The sequence below is a fragment of the Zeus faber genome, assembly GCF_960531495.2.
Source record: "Zeus faber genome assembly, chromosome: 10".
Classification (NCBI taxonomy): Eukaryota; Metazoa; Chordata; class Actinopteri; order Zeiformes; family Zeidae; genus Zeus; species Zeus faber.
In genome coordinates this window covers 23,864,239-23,883,225 of record NC_137199.1, presented here as the reverse complement: position 1 = coordinate 23,883,225, position 18,987 = coordinate 23,864,239, and the positions used below count along the sequence as shown (strand labels likewise).

The 18,987-nt window shown below is 42.5% G+C and overlaps 3 protein-coding genes across 5 annotated transcripts in view; 2 read left to right on the top strand and 1 right to left on the bottom strand.

Annotated features, from left to right (window-relative positions):
- Positions 1-362: 362 nt before the first annotated feature.
- Positions 363-3,175, bottom strand: fosl1a (FOS like 1, AP-1 transcription factor subunit a). The gene is made up of 4 exons (XM_080007960.1): positions 2,775-3,175; positions 2,349-2,606; positions 1,047-1,154; positions 363-945 (listed from the first exon to the last, which is right to left on the bottom strand). Exons 1-4 carry the CDS (start codon positions 2,904-2,906, stop codon positions 376-378), a joined length of 1,068 nt encoding a protein of 355 aa, XP_079864086.1. The 5' UTR covers positions 2,907-3,175; the 3' UTR covers positions 363-375.
- On the top strand, positions 964-12,937 carry yif1a (Yip1 interacting factor homolog A). Of its 3 annotated transcripts, none has more exons than XM_080007963.1 (9): positions 964-996; positions 6,203-6,260; positions 6,756-7,000; positions 8,361-8,465; positions 9,595-9,673; positions 10,689-10,746; positions 10,883-11,038; positions 11,784-11,877; positions 12,257-12,937. In XM_080007963.1, the coding sequence occupies exons 2-9, from the start codon at positions 6,230-6,232 to the stop codon at positions 12,413-12,415; spliced, it is 927 nt and encodes a 308-aa protein (XP_079864089.1). In that variant the 5' UTR covers positions 964-996; positions 6,203-6,229; the 3' UTR covers positions 12,416-12,937. The 3 variants fall into 3 exon arrangements, with proteins under 3 accessions (XP_079864089.1, XP_079864087.1, XP_079864088.1); XM_080007961.1 differs by lacking the exon at positions 964-996 and adding an exon at positions 5,655-5,714; XM_080007962.1 differs by lacking the exon at positions 964-996 and adding an exon at positions 5,690-5,718.
- A 4,027-nt stretch (positions 12,938-16,964) lies between these two features.
- LOC307235953 (forkhead box protein N2-like) overlaps positions 16,965-18,987 on the top strand; it is a gene marked incomplete at its 5' end in the record, with an annotated part of 2,258 nt that continues 235 nt past the window's right edge. The window contains 4 exons of the mRNA XM_080008214.1: positions 16,965-17,567; positions 17,808-17,929; positions 18,253-18,308; positions 18,809-18,987. The exon at positions 18,809-18,987 is cut by the window's right edge and continues 235 nt beyond it. Coding sequence (XP_079864340.1) covers positions 16,965-17,567; positions 17,808-17,929; positions 18,253-18,308; positions 18,809-18,987 — 960 coding nt within the window. The remainder of the gene's footprint in view (positions 17,568-17,807; positions 17,930-18,252; positions 18,309-18,808) is intronic.

The window sequence follows — 18,987 nt, the reverse complement described above, 5'->3', positions numbered from 1 at the left end:
TGGTTGTTTAAATAATATAATAATCATGCAGGGCTTCTATAAATGTATCAATACATTTTTCACTCAAACATGCTCCTGGGTCAACATCATAGTTTTAAAATTTAAATAAAAACATAAGCTGAACAAAAAGTGACGTAGCAATATTATATCCCAGTAATTCCCATATAATGCATTTTATCTAAATATATTCTAAGCTGGGCTATTATCTGTGCCCAACAGTCCAAAAACAACTTAATGTAAAAGGTGCACTTTGCTGGAAGTATTTCGATTTGTGACAGTTGTGTCACAGTTTTATTTTTAATACTAATATAACAACCTTGCTAGAGTATCTCATGTCACACAGGATGAGCAGACTGGTCCAAAAAGTTGGGTAAATCAAAGTGTGAGGATGGTGGGAGAGTGTAGGGAGTGATCTGATTGGTCGCCACTGCTGCTGCTGCGGCGATGAGCGATGCCACATGGTTGGGGGTTTCGAGAGTGCTGGGTGTTGCCCTGATGTGTAGAAGACGGGTGGATGCCCTGGGCTGTAACAGAAGCACTGGTGGTGTCTAAAGAGGCGGAGGGATAGGTGAAAACTAAACTGGCCGTGAATGGAGTGAGAGATGGGGTTGACAAAAGAATTGGGGTGTGGAGCGATTCTGCTTCGGGAGCATTGAAGGAGTCAGATACTGTCGCATGCCTGGTGGGAATGGTTATCTTTGGTTTGGGCTTCTCCAGCTTTGCTCTAGGTTTGGTTGACGGCCCTGGCAGTTCGGAAGTGTCTGACTCTATCTTCATACCTCGTAGAGAAGAGAGGGGTGGGTGGGAATCAGAGTCAGAATCAGAGTCAATCTTACAAATGGGACGGTGGGCTTCCAGGACCAACTCAAGCTTGTCCTTTTCCTTCTGTAATTGTTCTATTTCCTTCTTCAGACGTGACTTCTCGTCCTCCAATTCGTCCGTCTCCTGGAGCAGGAAGAAAGAACAGAGATTCAATTAAATGGCTGATTGTGGCAGGTGTGTAACGGTTCGATCGGCATGAGGACATTTATGCAAGTTTTACTCACGTTCTGTAGCGTGTCAGTGAGCTCACGGCGACGATTCCGACACTTGGCAGCTGCTAGTTTATTACGTTCCCTCCTTACTCTGCGCCTCTCCATCTCTTCTGATGATAACTTTTGTAGAAAAGGAGAAGATTAAATGAAATGAATCCGAATGGACATGATGTAACTTCTATTAAGTACAACTCAGTGGGATAACACATTCAAGTCTGTAAGTTTAACTTTAATCCTCTTGCTTCAGGCATCTTCTTCTGATTTCATAGGCACAACTGTCCAAATAGACGTTATGTGAGTCAGCTATGCAAAATAACATGGGTGAAATACCACCACCTTGAGTGTGCACTTAGTCATCACAGGGAAATAGTCACTGAGATTTGAATTGTCCCCCTTTTTGCACGATTGAACAAGTGACTAAATTGTTTACAGAATCATAATCAGTCCATTACTTGACTGTAGAATTACAATTCATTAAATATTTCCCGCCCTTTCGGGGTGATGAGTCACACTCGGATCCCATCCATGACTCAGGTGTGAGTCACAGAGTATGCCTTGCCCCTGTGAGTCACATGATAGTCAACTTCCTGTAGGCTACCGTGAAATTGAACTCCAAAAAATAAGTTGTGATGAGTTCCTGCCATATGTGCCACTGTCTGACCTCAAGCGAGAGTCATATAAAGGACAATTTATAAATGTGGACAGATACTGTAATTGCTTCAGCAAAATACACGCCATAGTGGCACGTATATTGTCGTTTTTGTTAAAGATGCTTGAACTATTTGGCACAACCAGGTGAGGTTACATGACTTATCTTTTAAGACACATAATAATTTTCAACTTACAGAAAGACAAAAGTTTGGAAACAATATCAGAGGTGAAAATATCCCTGTCTCAACATGCCCCCAAACACTCAAAAAACAAATAGGTGTCTTTTGGCTCAGTAGTTTTTATTTGTTTTCATTCTAATATAGAAAAGCCATCTTAAAATTTTCAGTTGAATCTTTAAGACAGTTTTTTTTGTTTTTTTTTGTCGTGCAGTTCTCAAGAGAGGCTATGCAATATTCAGGATATTACACATGAATGACACATAGATGACGTAGCCACTTTCCACACATACTGCATATAGTACTCAATAATTCAATGTTCCATTTGAGAGGAGGGGGACATTCAAAGTTATTTTAACAAATGGATAGGTGTCATTTTGTTAGCCAAAAAAATAAACACTAGACCTGCAATCACTTAGGTCAAAGATGTTTTATGTTGGCATCTCCCTCCCTTACTCCCTTTCTTATTAAAGAAATGTGCTCTTACATGCTCGTCGTTTCTGCGTCTGGTTGGCCCCGTAGAGGTTGCAGCAGCTCTGATGACCCCTGGTCGATACAGATGCGGTTGGGTAACTGCGTGTGCCAGGGGCCGCACCCCTGAGAAACCTGGGTAGGGGGGTCGTGGAGACTGCGAGGGGCCCGGTGGTGGCATGAGGGAAGGCTGGACCAACCACTGGAGATCCTGGCTGGTTGTGATGGCATTGAGACTTGGTACGAAATGGCTGCTCCCCGCCTGAGTGAATTTCTGTAGATAAATAGACCACCAGATTATAACCCTTTATGTTATACGATGGGATGAGGTGAGACCTGTTTGTCAAATAATTGTGTATATCAGGTTCTATAGTCTGAACGTAAAAGCAGACAGGGAAAATGCCCCTTCACAGATGTAGTGTATTGAGGGGGGTGAACGTACCTGCTCCTGCTGTGTGGTGGAGGTGCTGGTGCCAGCCCGGGACACGGAGCTTGACCCGGTGAGGGGAGACCCGGTGTCGCTGCTGGCGTACGCGGGGTTGCCTCTTCCCGGGTTGCCAAAGTTCCGATACATCTTCGCTGTGTCTAACGTTAAAGAGTCTTCATTCCACGATCCAGGGCGAGGTTGAAGAGCGAACCTTTGATTTCAGCCGGATTCGGCAATTCAAACGCGGGGCAAATTCACCGTATTGTCATAAATCGGTAGAAACCAAAGCGGCAGCGGGTCCAGGGGGATGAGGAAGAAAAAAATGTCAAACCTCGTCCGATATAAGCCTGAATGCGGGGAAACCAAAGAAGTCAGTGTGTCCTTTCGTAGTTCTCCATGTCATTGGGTGTGAGGGTCTGGTAGTGATTCTTGCATTTAAACTCTTAAAGCGAGACTATAGATCGTTCACGCCCCTTCACTATTACGGGAAATAGTGCCTTCTGCGACGGCTCACGAAACGCACCACGTGTGATGACGTATGTGACCATATTTGGCAAGAGTTTCCTCTCGCGTGTATCCTGGGATTCCATTGACAGACGCCTTACACCAGGCTTCACCTCCATTGATTCTGGAATGGCTTTTGAACTTTGAATGACTTTGAACGTTTTTACATTGGCACTAAATCACATCAATGTGACCTACTCCCCCCCCACAGATAATAGAAATGCCCATGATGATCTTCTTCTTTCGGCTGCTCCCGTTAGGGATCGCCACAGCGGGTCACCTGCCCCCCCAACACCTTCTGTTCTGCGCGTCTTCCTCCCTCACACCAGCCGCCTGCATGTCCTCCCTCACCACATCCATAAACCTTCCCTTCGGCCTTCCTCTTTTCCTCTTGCCTGGCAGCTCCATTCTCAGCATCCTTCTCCCAATGAAATGCCCATACTAAAATATGCAATTTTATACAAAATTTGTATTATTTGTAGTATTATTCTTCGGATTGTTATAATAATAATACATATACATATATAAATAAAGATAATATAAAGGTAATCAAATAGAAGATAAATTGCCATTGTCATTATGAACAACGTGACGACTAGTAACCACAGGAAAGATCACGAAACCACTAATCAAAAAAAATTCACTGAGTCCGTTTTTGTTGCGGTTTGGCAGTCAACTTTCATTTTGTACCCACATCAATCAGCGCATTCCCGTGGAGATGACGCATCGGGTTGGCACAGCCTTGACCGCTGCAGGCCCTGGGCCTTCGGGACAGCATGGCCTCCTCACTCTCAATTGATCCAGAATTTTCTCATATAGCAATCTTTAGGGACCGCGTGTCAGACGTCCAGTCACAGCAGTTGGTGCCCCCCTGGCCCGCACCCCTCCCCACGCCCCGCGAGGAGGACACGCTTCCCGGAAGGGGCTCCACCTTGCCCGCTGACTATTGGCCAGATTTCTCATGTTACCACTGACGATTCACCCGGGAAATGCGAGCAACAGCTAGGTGTCCCTAAATAAATTACACGGTTCAAAGTGTAGTTAATAGAGGAAAAGGGGGAAGCGAAAAGCAATGCCTTGCGTTTTGAGAGAAGAATAACAATACTTACAGGGCAGATTATAAAGATAAAAAAGACGCACTTTTGGTGCCATACAAATAAACATTATATTATTATTATTATTATTATTATTATTATTATTAATAATAATAATCATATTATTAGTAGTATCATTATATAATTATTATTATTTAACAAACGCAACAACTACAATAAATAATCATAAAAATAATACTACAAATAATCATAAAAATAATTAAAATAATAATTCTTATTGTTGTTGTGTTTGTTAAATTATAATAATAATAATTATTATTATTATTATTAGGCAAAAGGGTAGAGGGTATCACATCTACCTAGGTTGACTTGTACTTTTAAGCAGCGTGTCTACCTCGTACACACAAGACAAATACAACAATAAACCCTCCATCATAATAAAGAACACGTGAAGTATATTTTCGCCTCAAATGTAGGTTAAAGGTGAGCGGCGTGAGTGAGTAAGCGCACGGGAACGCAGCGATGCCACGCCCGTTATAATGACATGTCACGGCATGTGCAGCGCCCGCATCCCCGACCCCCAACCGCCGCTTGCGGCCTTTGCTTTTACAGTTGAACCGGGTCCTCCACCGGAGTTTTGGGGGCGTCCTGTCGAGGGCACACACGCGGGTCTCCGTTGTGCACCGGGTCTCAATTAAATCGTGTGGATTGCGGTGTGAGTGGCTCTCCTGAACACACCCAGCTTCCACGCACCGTGGGTCCGGCGCCTGTTTGCGCCTCCTCCCCACGCGGCCACACGCGGGGAAGCGGAACCGGGCGCAGATCCTGGGTCAGTATCCCTGCTGCGTTCCGTCGATTTCCCGACTCGGAAAAACCCAACCTCCAACGGGATTCGACGCGCGGGGTGGGCGACCCAGCTCGGGGTTTCGAGGCGATGTCGCTCGGGCCCGAGTTTGGAGAGGTCATAGACCCGGGCGGCAGGTGAACACGACGGCGCACGCCGTCAACGGTGAACACAAGGCTCCCTTTGTATTGTAAGACACATCCAACTCCGGCCCCCAATTGTCGGTAGCAAACTTTTGTAGCTCGCCGAAAAAAAACAAACGCCCATCTGCTTGCGGGCGTCCATGTTTTTACAGGACAGAGGCAATGGAACGTGTGTGTGTGTGTGTGTGTGTGTGTGTGTGTGTGTGTGTGTGTTGGGGCTCGGAATTGGCGATTTCCGAGTGCAATTTGAAGGCAACATCGACTTCCACCGGACCTGCGTGATTTTCTGCCACGCAGGCACACGCGACTCGGCCAACCCTGTCTGGGGGAAGGGGCGGGGCAAACCTGCGTACACACACACACACACGCACACACACACACACACGGCTGAGCAGACGCCGTTAGCTGGGTGGGTAAGCGGTATTTATTTATAACCCTATTCCCCGGGTAGTCTGTTGTCAAACTTCGTTATTGTTTCAAAAACCTCCATTGCCTTTTACTTCATCAATTCCCTTTGATTAAAACTCAGACAACCACGGCTCTGCTTGGTATTATTTAGCTAACCACCTGCTAGCACAAGTGATATAGCGTAGCATAGCATTTGAGATGCTAACACTGTGTTATTAAGATGGGTAGATACGTACTTTATTTATCCGCGGGGTACGTTGTGTGTACCCGGGTGGAAAACAAAATGGCTCCAACAATATAGTATACACAGCATTGCAAATGCAGTATCGGAGCTGTCTGACCCTTATCACCCAGGCCATGCCAGCCAGAGGTGGTGTTTGTTCGGGGCAACTTATTGCTAACTGACTTGTGATGACGTGCTGTCTGCAATTGTTGGTGGATTTAATGTTGTCAAAGCTAAGTGATCGTTTTTATTCGTTTTCCTTTCAGCGAACGTCAACGTCAGTGCACGTCAACATGGATCTGCCACATCAAGGCTACCGAGCTAGTAAGTCAGGAGACTGTTTGCGTGCAACATTGACGAACATCTTCAGCCGTGGCTAAAGAAAATCGTCCAAAATGCGCCTTCCATTTATATGTCTATATAGTTATATGTATGAAAGCTTGAAGGTTATATTGGATGAGCTAGGATTATATCATCAAGAGATTAAACTGAAACTGATATGATCCAGAGACGCCCCGTGAACACCGGATGTAATACTTTCCAGTGATGGAAGAAGTACGCTTACTTTCCATTATTGAATACTTTGTGGATGCAGATAACTAGTTACAGGCTTTAGTTCATAAGTTTGCTTAATGTCTATCAGTTGCAACATTTCATTGATTTAAGGTAGTCTTGGACTCGGACACAAATTAAATGGTCATCGATCATATTGCGAAGCAATGTAATTTTGAAGTTAGGACACTGCTTGGATCGAAGCTTCACAGCCTACAACTCCCATCAATATAACTATTTAGTGCAATGTCTTCTCTCCTATCCCAGCAAAGCCGAGAGCTCGTGCGGCTCCCCCGGCAGGAGATCCTCTTCTGTTTGAAGACACCAGTTCCTCACAATCACCAATGAACAATCAGCAGTACTACACTCCGGGGTACAATATGGGGGGGCCTACAAGCGGCCCTCAAGGTAGCGTTGGGGTAAACAACCTGTTTGCTGACCCAATGGCCAATGCTGCAATGATGTATGGTTCTTCACTTGCCAACCAGGGAAAGGACATGGTAAACAAAGAGGTAAACAAAAACTTTGTTCTTTATTGTGCCTGCAGTTACTACGTAAAAAGAGGTTGTCAACGTATATAATTTCTACCGCTCATGCAAATATTTATTGAACCAGCCAAGCATTAACGTGCTGTCAATGCCAACCTGTCAAGATCAATGCACTTGCAGTGCCTGTAGAAGGAATATAGACACTTTACAAATGTTCACTTTCAATTGTTTTACAGCCTGAGATGGGACCCCCCCCCCCCCAAAAAAAAAAACCATAACCCTCTTTCCACATTGTATCCTGTGATATCTAACTTTAAAAATAAAACTTTCCCAGTATTAAAACTACAAGTTAAAACTACAAATCCATAATAACTGCGTTCTGGAGTTTACACACCAAACTGTTTTTGTAAAGTATTTCCATCAACAACTTTCTCATGAATGTTCCTTGTTGTTCATGGTTTGTTTACTCTGCAATGCTCAACCAAGCCAATAAGCTTGGTGGGTACTTTGGAAGCAGCTAATTTACAATATTATAGTTGTAAGGTTTACACTAATGCCATCCGGTTGTCATTTTATTTTATTTTTTTAATTGGAGATTGTTTTTGAGATTATTTAGATATTGTGGGATGCCATACATTCATAAGGTTTGGTATCTGATTTAAAGGTGTGTTAGATAGTTTTACAATTTTTATTTTTATTTTTTTCCCCAAATCGAGCAAATTCCCAATAATCGTTGAACATACATGAGTGCGTCTAACAAATCAGTCTGTGGAGTTGCACATGTGGCTTCATGCTGTCTGTTTTCAGCGTGCTCGGTGTAATCAGCCTCTGATTTGAAAATTCTAGTTTAACTGTGTGTATTTATCACCCCCCCTGAACATTTATTATATTAATAATGTCTCATATGAATATACAGAATAGCCCAAGGATCACGGAAGAAAAATGTTTATAAAGTAGTTCCCCCCATTTGGCACTTGAATGAGTAATCTGCACACACAATTTACTTAATTTGTTCTTTTTGTTTCATGCTAGCAAATCAATAATTACGGCTCTCCAATTACTAAATTTGCACCTAATATCTATAATTGTCTCCCTTGTCAATCCATAATTCTTTAATTTCCCTCTCTGTAGTTATTGTACATTTTATATGGCCATCATGTTTTTAGTAGTATTTACTGGGAATGGGAAACCTATTTTCAATATGGTTCTGTTCGGATAGCATTTGTTGTACTTTAAAAAGTGATGTGAAGTAATGTGATGTGCCAAAAAGATCTGCATTTGGAAGCCACTCTAGCAGATTCTTGGGAATAACTTTGAATCTGTTAAGACAATCCATCCTGTGAGAAAATCACTCATTTACTTTTTACTTATCTCTGCTTTTCAGATCGGCAGATTCATGTCCATGAACAAGCTCAAGTATTTCTTTGCCGTTGACACCAGATATGTGATGAGGAAAATTATGCTCCTCATGTTCCCATACACACATCAGGTAATCAAGGCATTTGTCCCCCCAGATGTGATGTTCCACACGAGCATACAAGCTGATATTTAAAAAAAAAAAAAAATAAGAAACGGAAATGTCCATGGAACTATTTAGTGGTTTTTATCACACTTCAACCCGCCACTGAAACAGATAATCCTGCACTTATCCACTCTTCTGCAAGTTCTTGTGCTTTATTTACAAACATGCCACTGTTACTGACGTAGTAGACGTCACCGTTTACAAAGCTGCACTGGTTCCCACACACTTATTCAGATTGTGTGTTTTGTCAGCGGCCCAAACCATCTGTTCCCTGATAGACCATACTTAGTGAAAACCGCATCTCTCCAATGGAGTTGATTATATTAGATATTCTAGATTAGACCTGGGTCAAATAGTGAATACATTTTTGAAGTATTTGTTTTAAAATACTCATTATTATTATTATTATTATTATTATTATTATTATTATTATAAGATTACCAATTGTCTACCATAAGGCAGAGGTGGAAAATTACTAGGTAGTTTTAATCAAGTATTTATTATAATTATATTGTGATTCCGTTATTATCGATTATCGATAATCGCTAATATCGATTTATGGCAGTGCGTCACAGGCAGTGTCAACCAATGTGCAACCATAAGCAGAAATGGCGGATGGTGGAGCAATTTACACAAATCCTGGAATAAAAAAACAGAAATCGAAATCGGTTGAGAAATGTTAATGTTGTAGTGTTATTTTTATGCAGCTCCCCCGTTTACTTGTAATTGTTTACAGGCCAGTCTTGCCCATTTAAATATGGGGGTTAGTTGACGTATCGCAGCAACGGGCCAAAGGAATCAATGTAGTGTCTATGTATACATGTCTATGATTGCGCAACCAAAAGAAATATAATTAAACTAAAATTGTGCCAATTTCAATTGACCTCTTCAGTGAACACACTTCTGTCTTCTCATTTTTTAAGTGGTGTTGATCATGTACACGGAACGCTCTGAGCGATCCTAAAGCGATCTGGTTGTCTTTGCGGCAGCAGCGCAAAAGTTGTCTATTGCACCTTTTAATAAATGTATTAATTGACCAAAGTGGGGACAGTAGTTTCTTTATTTTACATTGATTATGTTTATATGTTGCTGCCAGAACTGGGAAGTTGGTTACCATCGGGACACTCCACTGACACCAAGACACGACGTGAACGCGCCTGATCTTTACATACCAAGTAAGTACTTTTATAATGTAGACACTTAAGGATGCCAGGTTTTGTGTAATCAGTGTGTGAAATGATTTCTATCTGTGTATTTAACATACTGAAGGGACGTTACTTCTGGTAGTCCTCTCGGTTGTGGACAACTTTCTAGAGGTGCAATCTGTAAACCCTGCTTAAAAATGTTTGTCACATATCTTTGTACAAAAGGCCGACTGTCTTTATGGTGTTTGGCCCCCTCTGTCGTCCTTTTGTACAATCTTTTCTGTCAGATAACATCGAACTTAGTTTGTGGTAGTACACTGGGTGTTCTGTGCTATCAACTAGCAGTTTCAGCAGTCATTTTAGGATATTCAATATTGATGAGGAAAGTGGGCAGTGAGACTGGTACAAATGTATTCAAGCACAATATCTATCTAGCTACCGTAATAAGCTGCCACATTAATGTGCTGACCGAGTACCCATATAGTATAAGATCAAGATTCAGATTCAAGAGGTTTATTCGTCACATACATATATGCAGTGAAATGTCAATGCAACCCACCCGGTGATTATGCAAAGTATGTTCTAGACTGAACACAATAGCTACCTCATTTCTACTAGACTAACTAACTGATTCCTAAAACGTAATGCAGTAAGTACATCAAATAATATAGAATAAAGTAAAATAAAATAAGTTAAAGGTAATGCAGAGTGGGGATAAGATATGCCTACAAGGACTGTTACACACTAATGCTAGCAGGCTAGAGTGTTACTGTAGACTAACGTCACAACTTTGCTCCATTTACCAACATAGTAAATGAAGTGAAGCAGTAATAAGTATAACTTTTAGAGTCAAAAGTTATCTTAGAGGTGCAGTAAAAGGAGTAAAGCCTCATAGCGGTTGTATAGATAAAAAACAGGACAACTAATCTTTTATTTGGGCGGGGCAGAGAATCAGACTTTTTGCCTTTAGATTTAAGTCAACAGTGAAGCATGAACTTAATTACTAAAGAACTTCATTACTTATAAAATGATGTTTTTCTTTTAGCAATGGCATTCATTACCTACATCTTGCTTGCTGGGATGGCCCTTGGCATTCAAAAAAGGTAGATATATATATATATATATATATATATTGATCTTGAGTTTATTTATATATATTTTTTATCTTAGATATTTCCAGCCACCAAAAGGAACAATGGCATACAATCATTTAACAAAATGCATCTTTCTGGCTTCTAGGTTCAGTCCAGAGGTGCTTGGATTATGTGCCAGCACGGCTCTAGTCTGGGTGATCATTGAAGTCCTGGTGATGCTGCTAAGTCTCTACCTACTGACTGTACACACCGACCTCTCCACTTTTGATCTCATTGCCTACAGTGGATACAAATATGTTGGGTGAGGTTGTGTGTAATACACATTATGACACACATTGACTCGCTGACGCACAGATGTGGATGTGAAACCTCCTATGACATAGGCGGTGGGGTGTTTTCGCAATATTATCTTTTTCAAGTCACACATCCGTTCACAGAAAATGGAAAGTTTAGGGTCCATCTCATTTTGAAGGATTTGTCACAATTTACGTTGTTCCCTGTAAAGAAAAGTTTCTATTTAGGGACACCTTTTGCCAAAAGGTTACATGAATTCATACACCATAGCAAGCATCATCTGACAAGCCCAAAAACCAGACTGTTAATAGACCTCCAGTGGTATAGCTGCATTTTCAATTAGAAAGTTTATCTTTTTTTGTTCTTCTTTGCGTCACAAGACCAGATTGGGCTTTTGGGATATCCTATGCTGACCAACTATCTAACATTTTCTTGAAATCTTTGTCAAATAAAGGATCTAAATAGGATGGATCCAATGCTTCATACTGAAATGAGACCTAGGTAGCAATAGTTCCTTCAACCGTTAGCTCTGGCAAATGAGACTGAACCCATTTTAAATCTCAGTTCAGATTCATTTTATTTCTATTTGGGAATGTGTTCCCCTCCTTGCTGCCATTGTTCTCACTTTTTTTTTTTTTTTTCAATCGTTTTTTTTTAGGGGGGGGGGGTGAATATGAACTGAACTTCATTGATCCTAAGCTGTGCAATGGCCAAACTTCTAACTTGATTTATTTTTTACATCCATATTCAAGGATGATCTTCACGGTGCTATCTGGCTTAGTGTTTGGCAGTGATGGCTATTTTGTGGCTCTTGCCTGGTGCTCTTGTGCACTTATGTTCTTCATAGTAAGTATTTTGAATGCTTATCACTTTCTGCCATATTTATAAATGTGATGCTTTTTTAGAATTGCTCAATAGATTTATTTAACAACAATTTATAAGAGTTTATTTAAATGTCAGCACAATTTAAGAAAAGTTTATTCTTTTAAACTGTTAAAATTTCAACATGCGCAACGGTACAGATTGATGGAGTTTGCATTTAAGCCGTGTATGTATTGTGGAATATATAGAATAAAGCTAAATATATATGCGAAGGAATGCACAATATACTGTGTCGGAATGGTATTTTGTGAGACAGCGTCCTCACAATCGCATTTGAAAATAACAAAATAGATTAATTGCGTTAGAAGACTTGATCTAAGCAAAACTGTCAAACTCTCCACAGGTCCGCTCTCTGAAAATGAAGATTCTTTCCTCGCTGTCGTCTGACTCGATGGGGGCCGGAGCAAGTGCCAAGCCTCGCTTCCGCCTTTATATCACCGTGGCGACGGCTGCCTTTCAGCCGATCATTATTTATTGGCTCACCTCTCACTTGGTCAGGTGACCATAACGCGTTTGCAAGCATTGCCATCAAGCCCATTTATGTTGGACCTAAAAAAAATCCCTGTGCGGATGCCCTTTAACAAACGTGATTCGGTCGATTTCATTGTTTGTAAACCTGCTCTCCTGTGGGTGAGCTCGAAAAACGTATATAAAATTTGGAGATTTTGTTATGCTTAATGTCCATAGCAGTTTGGCTGAAAGTTTTGTTTTTCAGAATGTGGTGTGGAATTACTGACATGCTTTTGATCACCCAGGTTCAACTGGAAAGGGCTTTCATTGTAAGATTTGTTTTGATTTTCCTCGTCAATATTTTCAGTAAAACAGGGTTTTCTGTGTCATGCGAATGCACACAAATGCCCATGAACACATCCTTTGAATAGCCTGCCCTTTTCTGGTATGGTGATATTGCATTATCTAAGCCTACATTCACAAATCTGTGAATTCATGTTTTTATTTATCTAAAATTGAGCATGATAATGATTTTGTTTGTTCGTATTTAGAGAAAATAAATATATTTACCTTTTGTGTATTGAATTGTGACCATGCAGCTTTCCAAAAAAATATCCTTAGGATATTATGATTTTGATCTTATTTCTATTGTTGAAACTAAAGACCCCTTCAGACTCATACACATTTTTTCAGTTTCATGTTGAAAAAAACAAAACTATTTTGCAGTTGCTAATATTTAAATTTCAATAGCTTGGAAACCCTAAGAGGTAAAGCTTTCAAACCAAAACCAGCCTTTATTTTTGTTCATTTTTTTTTTGCTTAAGACATGCACTTTAGATCATGAAAATATCTTGCTAAGATTTGGACTTCGCTCGCTTGACTTTTACTGGTGGGGAAAAAAACTTCAGATAAAATTGACAGTAAACCTTTAAACAGACACATAATTGTCTTTGTCATTATACTGTTGTGGCAGTTTTGCCTACCACACGCCACCCAAGTGAAGTTTTCAGGGACCTGTGGCACAGACACATAGATGACTTGGTTGTAGACACACCCAAGATTATTGTGGAGAAGGGGCTTGATAGAACAAGCCCCGGAGCAGATGTCATGACAGGGCTCCTCTCTCCTGAGGATGTGTGGGCATGGGGGCTTTACCTGTTGCTCGTTAGACCAACCAGCAAGCCACACTAACCCTGGGTCCATAATTACCTAAACCCAAGTCAGATGTGGCTGCTCAAACCACACCAAACTGAGGCCAGGGAGAAAAGCTGTCCAAAGCCTACCCACACATGCACGCACGCACACACACAAAGCAGAGAACAAAAAAGAAAAAAATCTTAAAATACAGACTCTTGACAAACGGTTACTATATCTCAAAATACAGATTCTGATCCCGGGTTACTATACGTAAAATAAATAAAATACCAGACTCTGAAACAGGATTCCCATACCCTAAACCAACAAATGTCCAATGGTCTCCTTCCAGGGGACCTGGTTCCTCGGCTGTGTAGCCACAGACCAGTCAGTGTGCCCATGCTGACCACCAGGCGCAAGCCGTCAGGACTCCAGCCAGGCCGGGGGGGCACACCCGACCGCCCCCCGGCCAACCATGCCCCCACACCGACCCGCCAGCGACCGGCCACCCCGGAAAACCCCAGTGCTCAATGGGTGCTGTTGGTAACTGCAGTTAAAATTGCGGGGTTGGGGGTGCGAGTCCTTCAGGCAAGTCAAACCCAAATCACTTGCACCCCTCCTGTCTCACAGACCCTGGTCTGATGGAGTGTTGTTCGGAGTAGGATTGGTGTGCCAATGTGTGTATTCGAAGCTAATGTGAGTGGGATTACAATTTTGGGACGGATGAGAAGCATGCTTGGGCAGGAGCGTGACAGGCAAGATGGCAGCTGCCCATCGCATCCCCACCCACATAGCCTGCATCCCGCAAGCCCTCGGTCTATTGTGTGGTGTATGTGCTGAGTATGAGTTTTGGCACTGGGAGAGATAGGCGAGTCGCGACCGGATCGATCCAGGGGCGCAGCAGGCCGGGGAGTAACCACGCGGACCCCCTCCCCCCGGACCCAAACGCACCCCAGTGCGCCCAACTCCCATACCTGGTGCTAGCCAACCCACAGCGATCAGCCAAGGGCGCAGAGCGTCCGCCATGCACCTCCGCCATGTCGGGCAGCTCCGCGCCCACATTAGGCCCCTGGTCAACCCCAGCCGCCGAGCATGACAGGAGACCCCACCCATGAAGGAGGCCGCATGGTGAGCCCCGCGCCTAGCACAGCCAGACAGGCCCAGACGGAACGCTCAACCAGCCCCGGCACGACATGCCCGACATGAGATTATCTCTATTTTTCCAATTGAGTAATATGGTTTTCTTGGCCATTGTTAAGGCGATCAAAATGAGTTGGTGGTGTTTCAGTGGTGGGTCGACTGAGGAGAGGTCACCGAGAAGACATATAGACGGGGAGAATGGAATACTGCGACCCAGAAGGGTTGATAGATTCTTGGTGATGTTGGTCCAGAATGCTAGGATAGGAATGCCATGTTGCACCTCCATGGGCAGGGGTATTCAGTTGGTTGCGATCTGCAACCTCACCGCTAGATGCCACTAAATTCTAAACACTGCACCTTTAAGAGAACGAGAAAAGTACAAACAGCAAGGAGTGAGGCTTCATGAGAGTACAGGTAGTGGGTTTTTACATTTTGTTTCGGGAGCAAACACACGCATACGCACACTCTGTTGCTATGGAAACTACCATTGTGATGTTACGGTGTAGCTGTTAAAGGTTCTGATGGTCACTTGTGACACTTCATTCTCAGTTGACGCACCTTTCACACACAGTTGGTGCAGAGTAGTATGGATGCACCTCTCGCTCTTTACATGTGGAAAAGCGGCAGAACTTTAGCAAGTTAACATGTAAGTAAGTAACGCTTATTTATGTAGCACCCCTCAAGACACAGTCACAAACCGCTTCACAACAGAATATACAAATGTTTTTGGTGGCCTTGCACTTGTCGATAGGTATATTTCATGGAATCTGAGCAAAACAGACATCCAACTGTTTCTAGATTCTCAATGTGAGCTTGTAACTTTGACTCCACGAGGGTCTTACATGCTGAGAATTGACTAAGATTTATTGACATTTCACCATATGAAATTTCAAACATTTCCGGCAAAGTGCCTGCTGATGAATACAGTAGTGCAAAGAAAAAGGCTGCTCTATATTACATTCTGCTACTCCAGCTTTCTCTGAAACGAATTACAACGTCCTGGTATGTCAAACTTGTCCTGTGGCAGCCATCTCATTGGTTACGGTCCAGTTCAGTAACCTAAAGATGATCATTATAATATATCTAGCTCTGCATTGTCATTTACTAACAGGCAAGTGACATGTAATAAAAATTCTGAAGGAAAAAAAACGAAAAGAGGAAAGGTTGTTGATAGCACAGCGAGTTTAAACTTTCCTTTTAGTTTTGGTTAAATATAGTTTCTTTAGCTGTACTGGTATCTAATCTGTTGGAATTTGAATATTGGCTAAAGCAAAACTGTTAGGAAAACAAGTCTCCACATGAAACTCAAAAAGGAAGCCCACTGATGAGGAAATTTGACCTATTCCACTTATTCATTTAGGACTGTACAAGGATAGAAAGGTCATTGATTTCGTCTAGAGCGAATATCAGGCTGAATATCCAACCATCTGGTCAAATGTGTCTGGTGTCAACAAAAAAAAACCCAAAATTTACCTGTCGTCCTGTGTTCGATACGAAACTAGAGCAACCCCCATGTGTTATGGTTCGCTCACATACGGGGACGCGCGTGCAGGGGCGCGCACCTGCAAAGCGTCCTTTTCGTTTCCATGGAGACGCGGGACGGGACGAGGAGTGTGGAATTCGACCGGAATACTGCTTTTACTCTGTTTTATACGCTACACTGGAATGCAGAACTTAAAAAAAAAAAAAAAAAATCTGAAGCTTTCCTAACTTTTGGGGGATTTCGTTTTTTTTTTAGTTTTTTTTTTTAATCTCCACTCTCCGGTAGGTAATTCCACGCGTTTCTCGCAGAGAAAGAAAACACCAGTGGGCTCACCTGGCGACAAAACGTAACTTTATATTGTTCGGCCATTTCCCTCACAAGCTGCATGCAACAGCCATGTGCTTTATGTTGGGAAAGGTATACGCATATGCATTAATTTAATTATTTAGTGTGAAGCTCATTTGCATGTTTTTTTTTCCTTTATTCAGGTGTTTATAGAGTGCTTAACAATATACCCAAATAACCCGCCAGCAGATACCTGTGCCTTGCCAAATTCCCACCGCCTCAGGCCCGCTACCTTTAAGCCATTAGAAAACTGGAAAAACAAAGTCAACAAAACACAGTTGCTTAACTGCACATGCAGACTTTGAACACACTCAGTAATATTGCATCTCAAGTGGGGCACATTTTAACTGAAGCTGCATTGAGATATGTTAATGAATGCTTCAACAGAGTCACAGCACTGAAGGTAGTGCGAGTTTTCTAAACCCTGTAGTCTTTTCTAATAGTTTATCGTTCCGCAGGTGTACCACTGGATGACGGAACATTTACGACCGGGACAGAAATGGAGAATAATTTCGACACACTGCCACCTCTCCCAACACATTTCCCCTGTCCCACCGCTCTTTGTGGGCCCCTGTCTTTCTCTTCCTCCCCTTTGCAGACCTCGTCAAATGTCAACTTTTCCCTCCCTATCTCGCCGCTTTCCTTTCCCCCGTCCCCTAATTCACTTTCTCCCACTGCCTTACAATCTATGGAGTCCTCCCCTCTCTCACAAGGCTTGTCTTTCCAGCCCCTCAGCTCAGCGAACACATCTGACCCAGATGACTTGACTTGCCTCAGTTGGCTGCATCAAGTGGGCAACCTGCTCCCACTGCAGCCACTACTCAAAACGACACCACTGCCCCAGCTGGAGGCCCAGACCTCTGAAACTGCCGAACCGCTTCCCTCCTCCTCCTCATCCAAGCCGCCCTACTCCTTTAGCAGTCTGATCTTCATGGCAATAGAGGATTCACCAAACAAGATGCTGCCGGTGAAAGGTATCTATGAGTGGATCGTGAACAACTTCCCCTACTACAGGACGGCACCTGGAGGTTGGAGGAACTCCATCAGACACAACCTGTCTCTGAGCAAGAGCTTCCGTCGAATTCACAGGGACAAGAGCCAGGTGTGTATAGATAGTCATTTGGGAAATCAAACCGCTCTTCAAGCACTGTAAGCAGTCGGTGAGCCAAGCCCTTGAGAATCAATAGCGTGACAGTGGCTATTGTACAGTCTGAAAAACATCAGTATCGCCCAAAGCTCAAAATGGAACAGCTTTTCATGAAACTATGACTATCTCCACTTCAGTTAAAATATGTATTATAGTTGGGGTTTTTTTCATTATAGTTTCCTTTTTATGTTTCAGTCCGTGGGAAAGGGGTCACTGTGGTGCGTGTGTGCAGAGTATCGTCCAGCCCTTCTGGAGGTGCTAAGGAAGACCCACTGTTACCACAGCACCAACAGCAATCTGGTGAACAAGCCTGAATTGTGAGTATATTCCCACGCATATTGAATGTGCAGACTCGGCGGCAATGCAAATTATTAACTTTTAAACACTAATGAGTTTGTGCGTTGTGTGTAACTCTGTCCGGTGTTTTGTACATTCAACTCAGTAAAACATTGAGTAGCCTAATTCTGCTTAAAACACTGCTGGAAGTACAGGATATTAACAAATAATATTTTTTTGCCATTTTATTCACTTCCAGTCGTGCCAACCTCATTGTGAGAAGTTTAATGATTCCACTGTGTCGCTTACATTTTAAAAGTAATCTATGTATTTGTGTGTGTGTGTGTGTGTGTGTGTGTAACAGGTTGGAAGGGGCCGACTATGGGATGTCTATGGTGTGTGATTCTGCCGAAATCTCGGGTAAATATTGAAAAGACTGAGAACAGATTATTTTTGTGCATTTAATAAATACAGAAACATGTTACGCTTTTCCCCCAAAATACTATATATCTCACATTTTGCAAGGGTGCTGATATAGGTATTAGATCGATCCAGTAACAGCCATCTTTGACATTTATTAATTGTAAGATTTTCATTATACGGTCTTCCTCAGCATGAAGCATGGTTTGTGGGTTTGTGTTGAGTTGTCGTGGCAACCTTCTATTACCTTGGCAACCCATGGCTTCAGCAATAGGCTGAATCAAGTCCTTTGTACTGTCTTTTTATTTGTGGGCCCGCTACATAGAATCGTATACATGCTAAGCAAATTGACAAGTGGTTTGTTGACAATCTGTTTAAAACTATATAAACATCATATATTGAATTTGATGTATCAAATATATGTATGGTTTTCCATATTCTGACTATGCACTAAGTATTATGAGTAAATTCAATTCTGTTTTTCCCCCCTTCTCCTTCAGATTCCCTTTCTGAAACCCTTCTCCTGTCTGCGCCTTCATCTCAAGTCCTGACCTCAGATAATGCCGCTCTGTTTGAAAACCCAACTTGCCCTCTGACCCCTGACCACGAGGAGCTCGTCACCATGGAGTCAGTGGACTACCAGGAGACCGGTGAGGAAATGGAAAAGGACCCCTTGTCA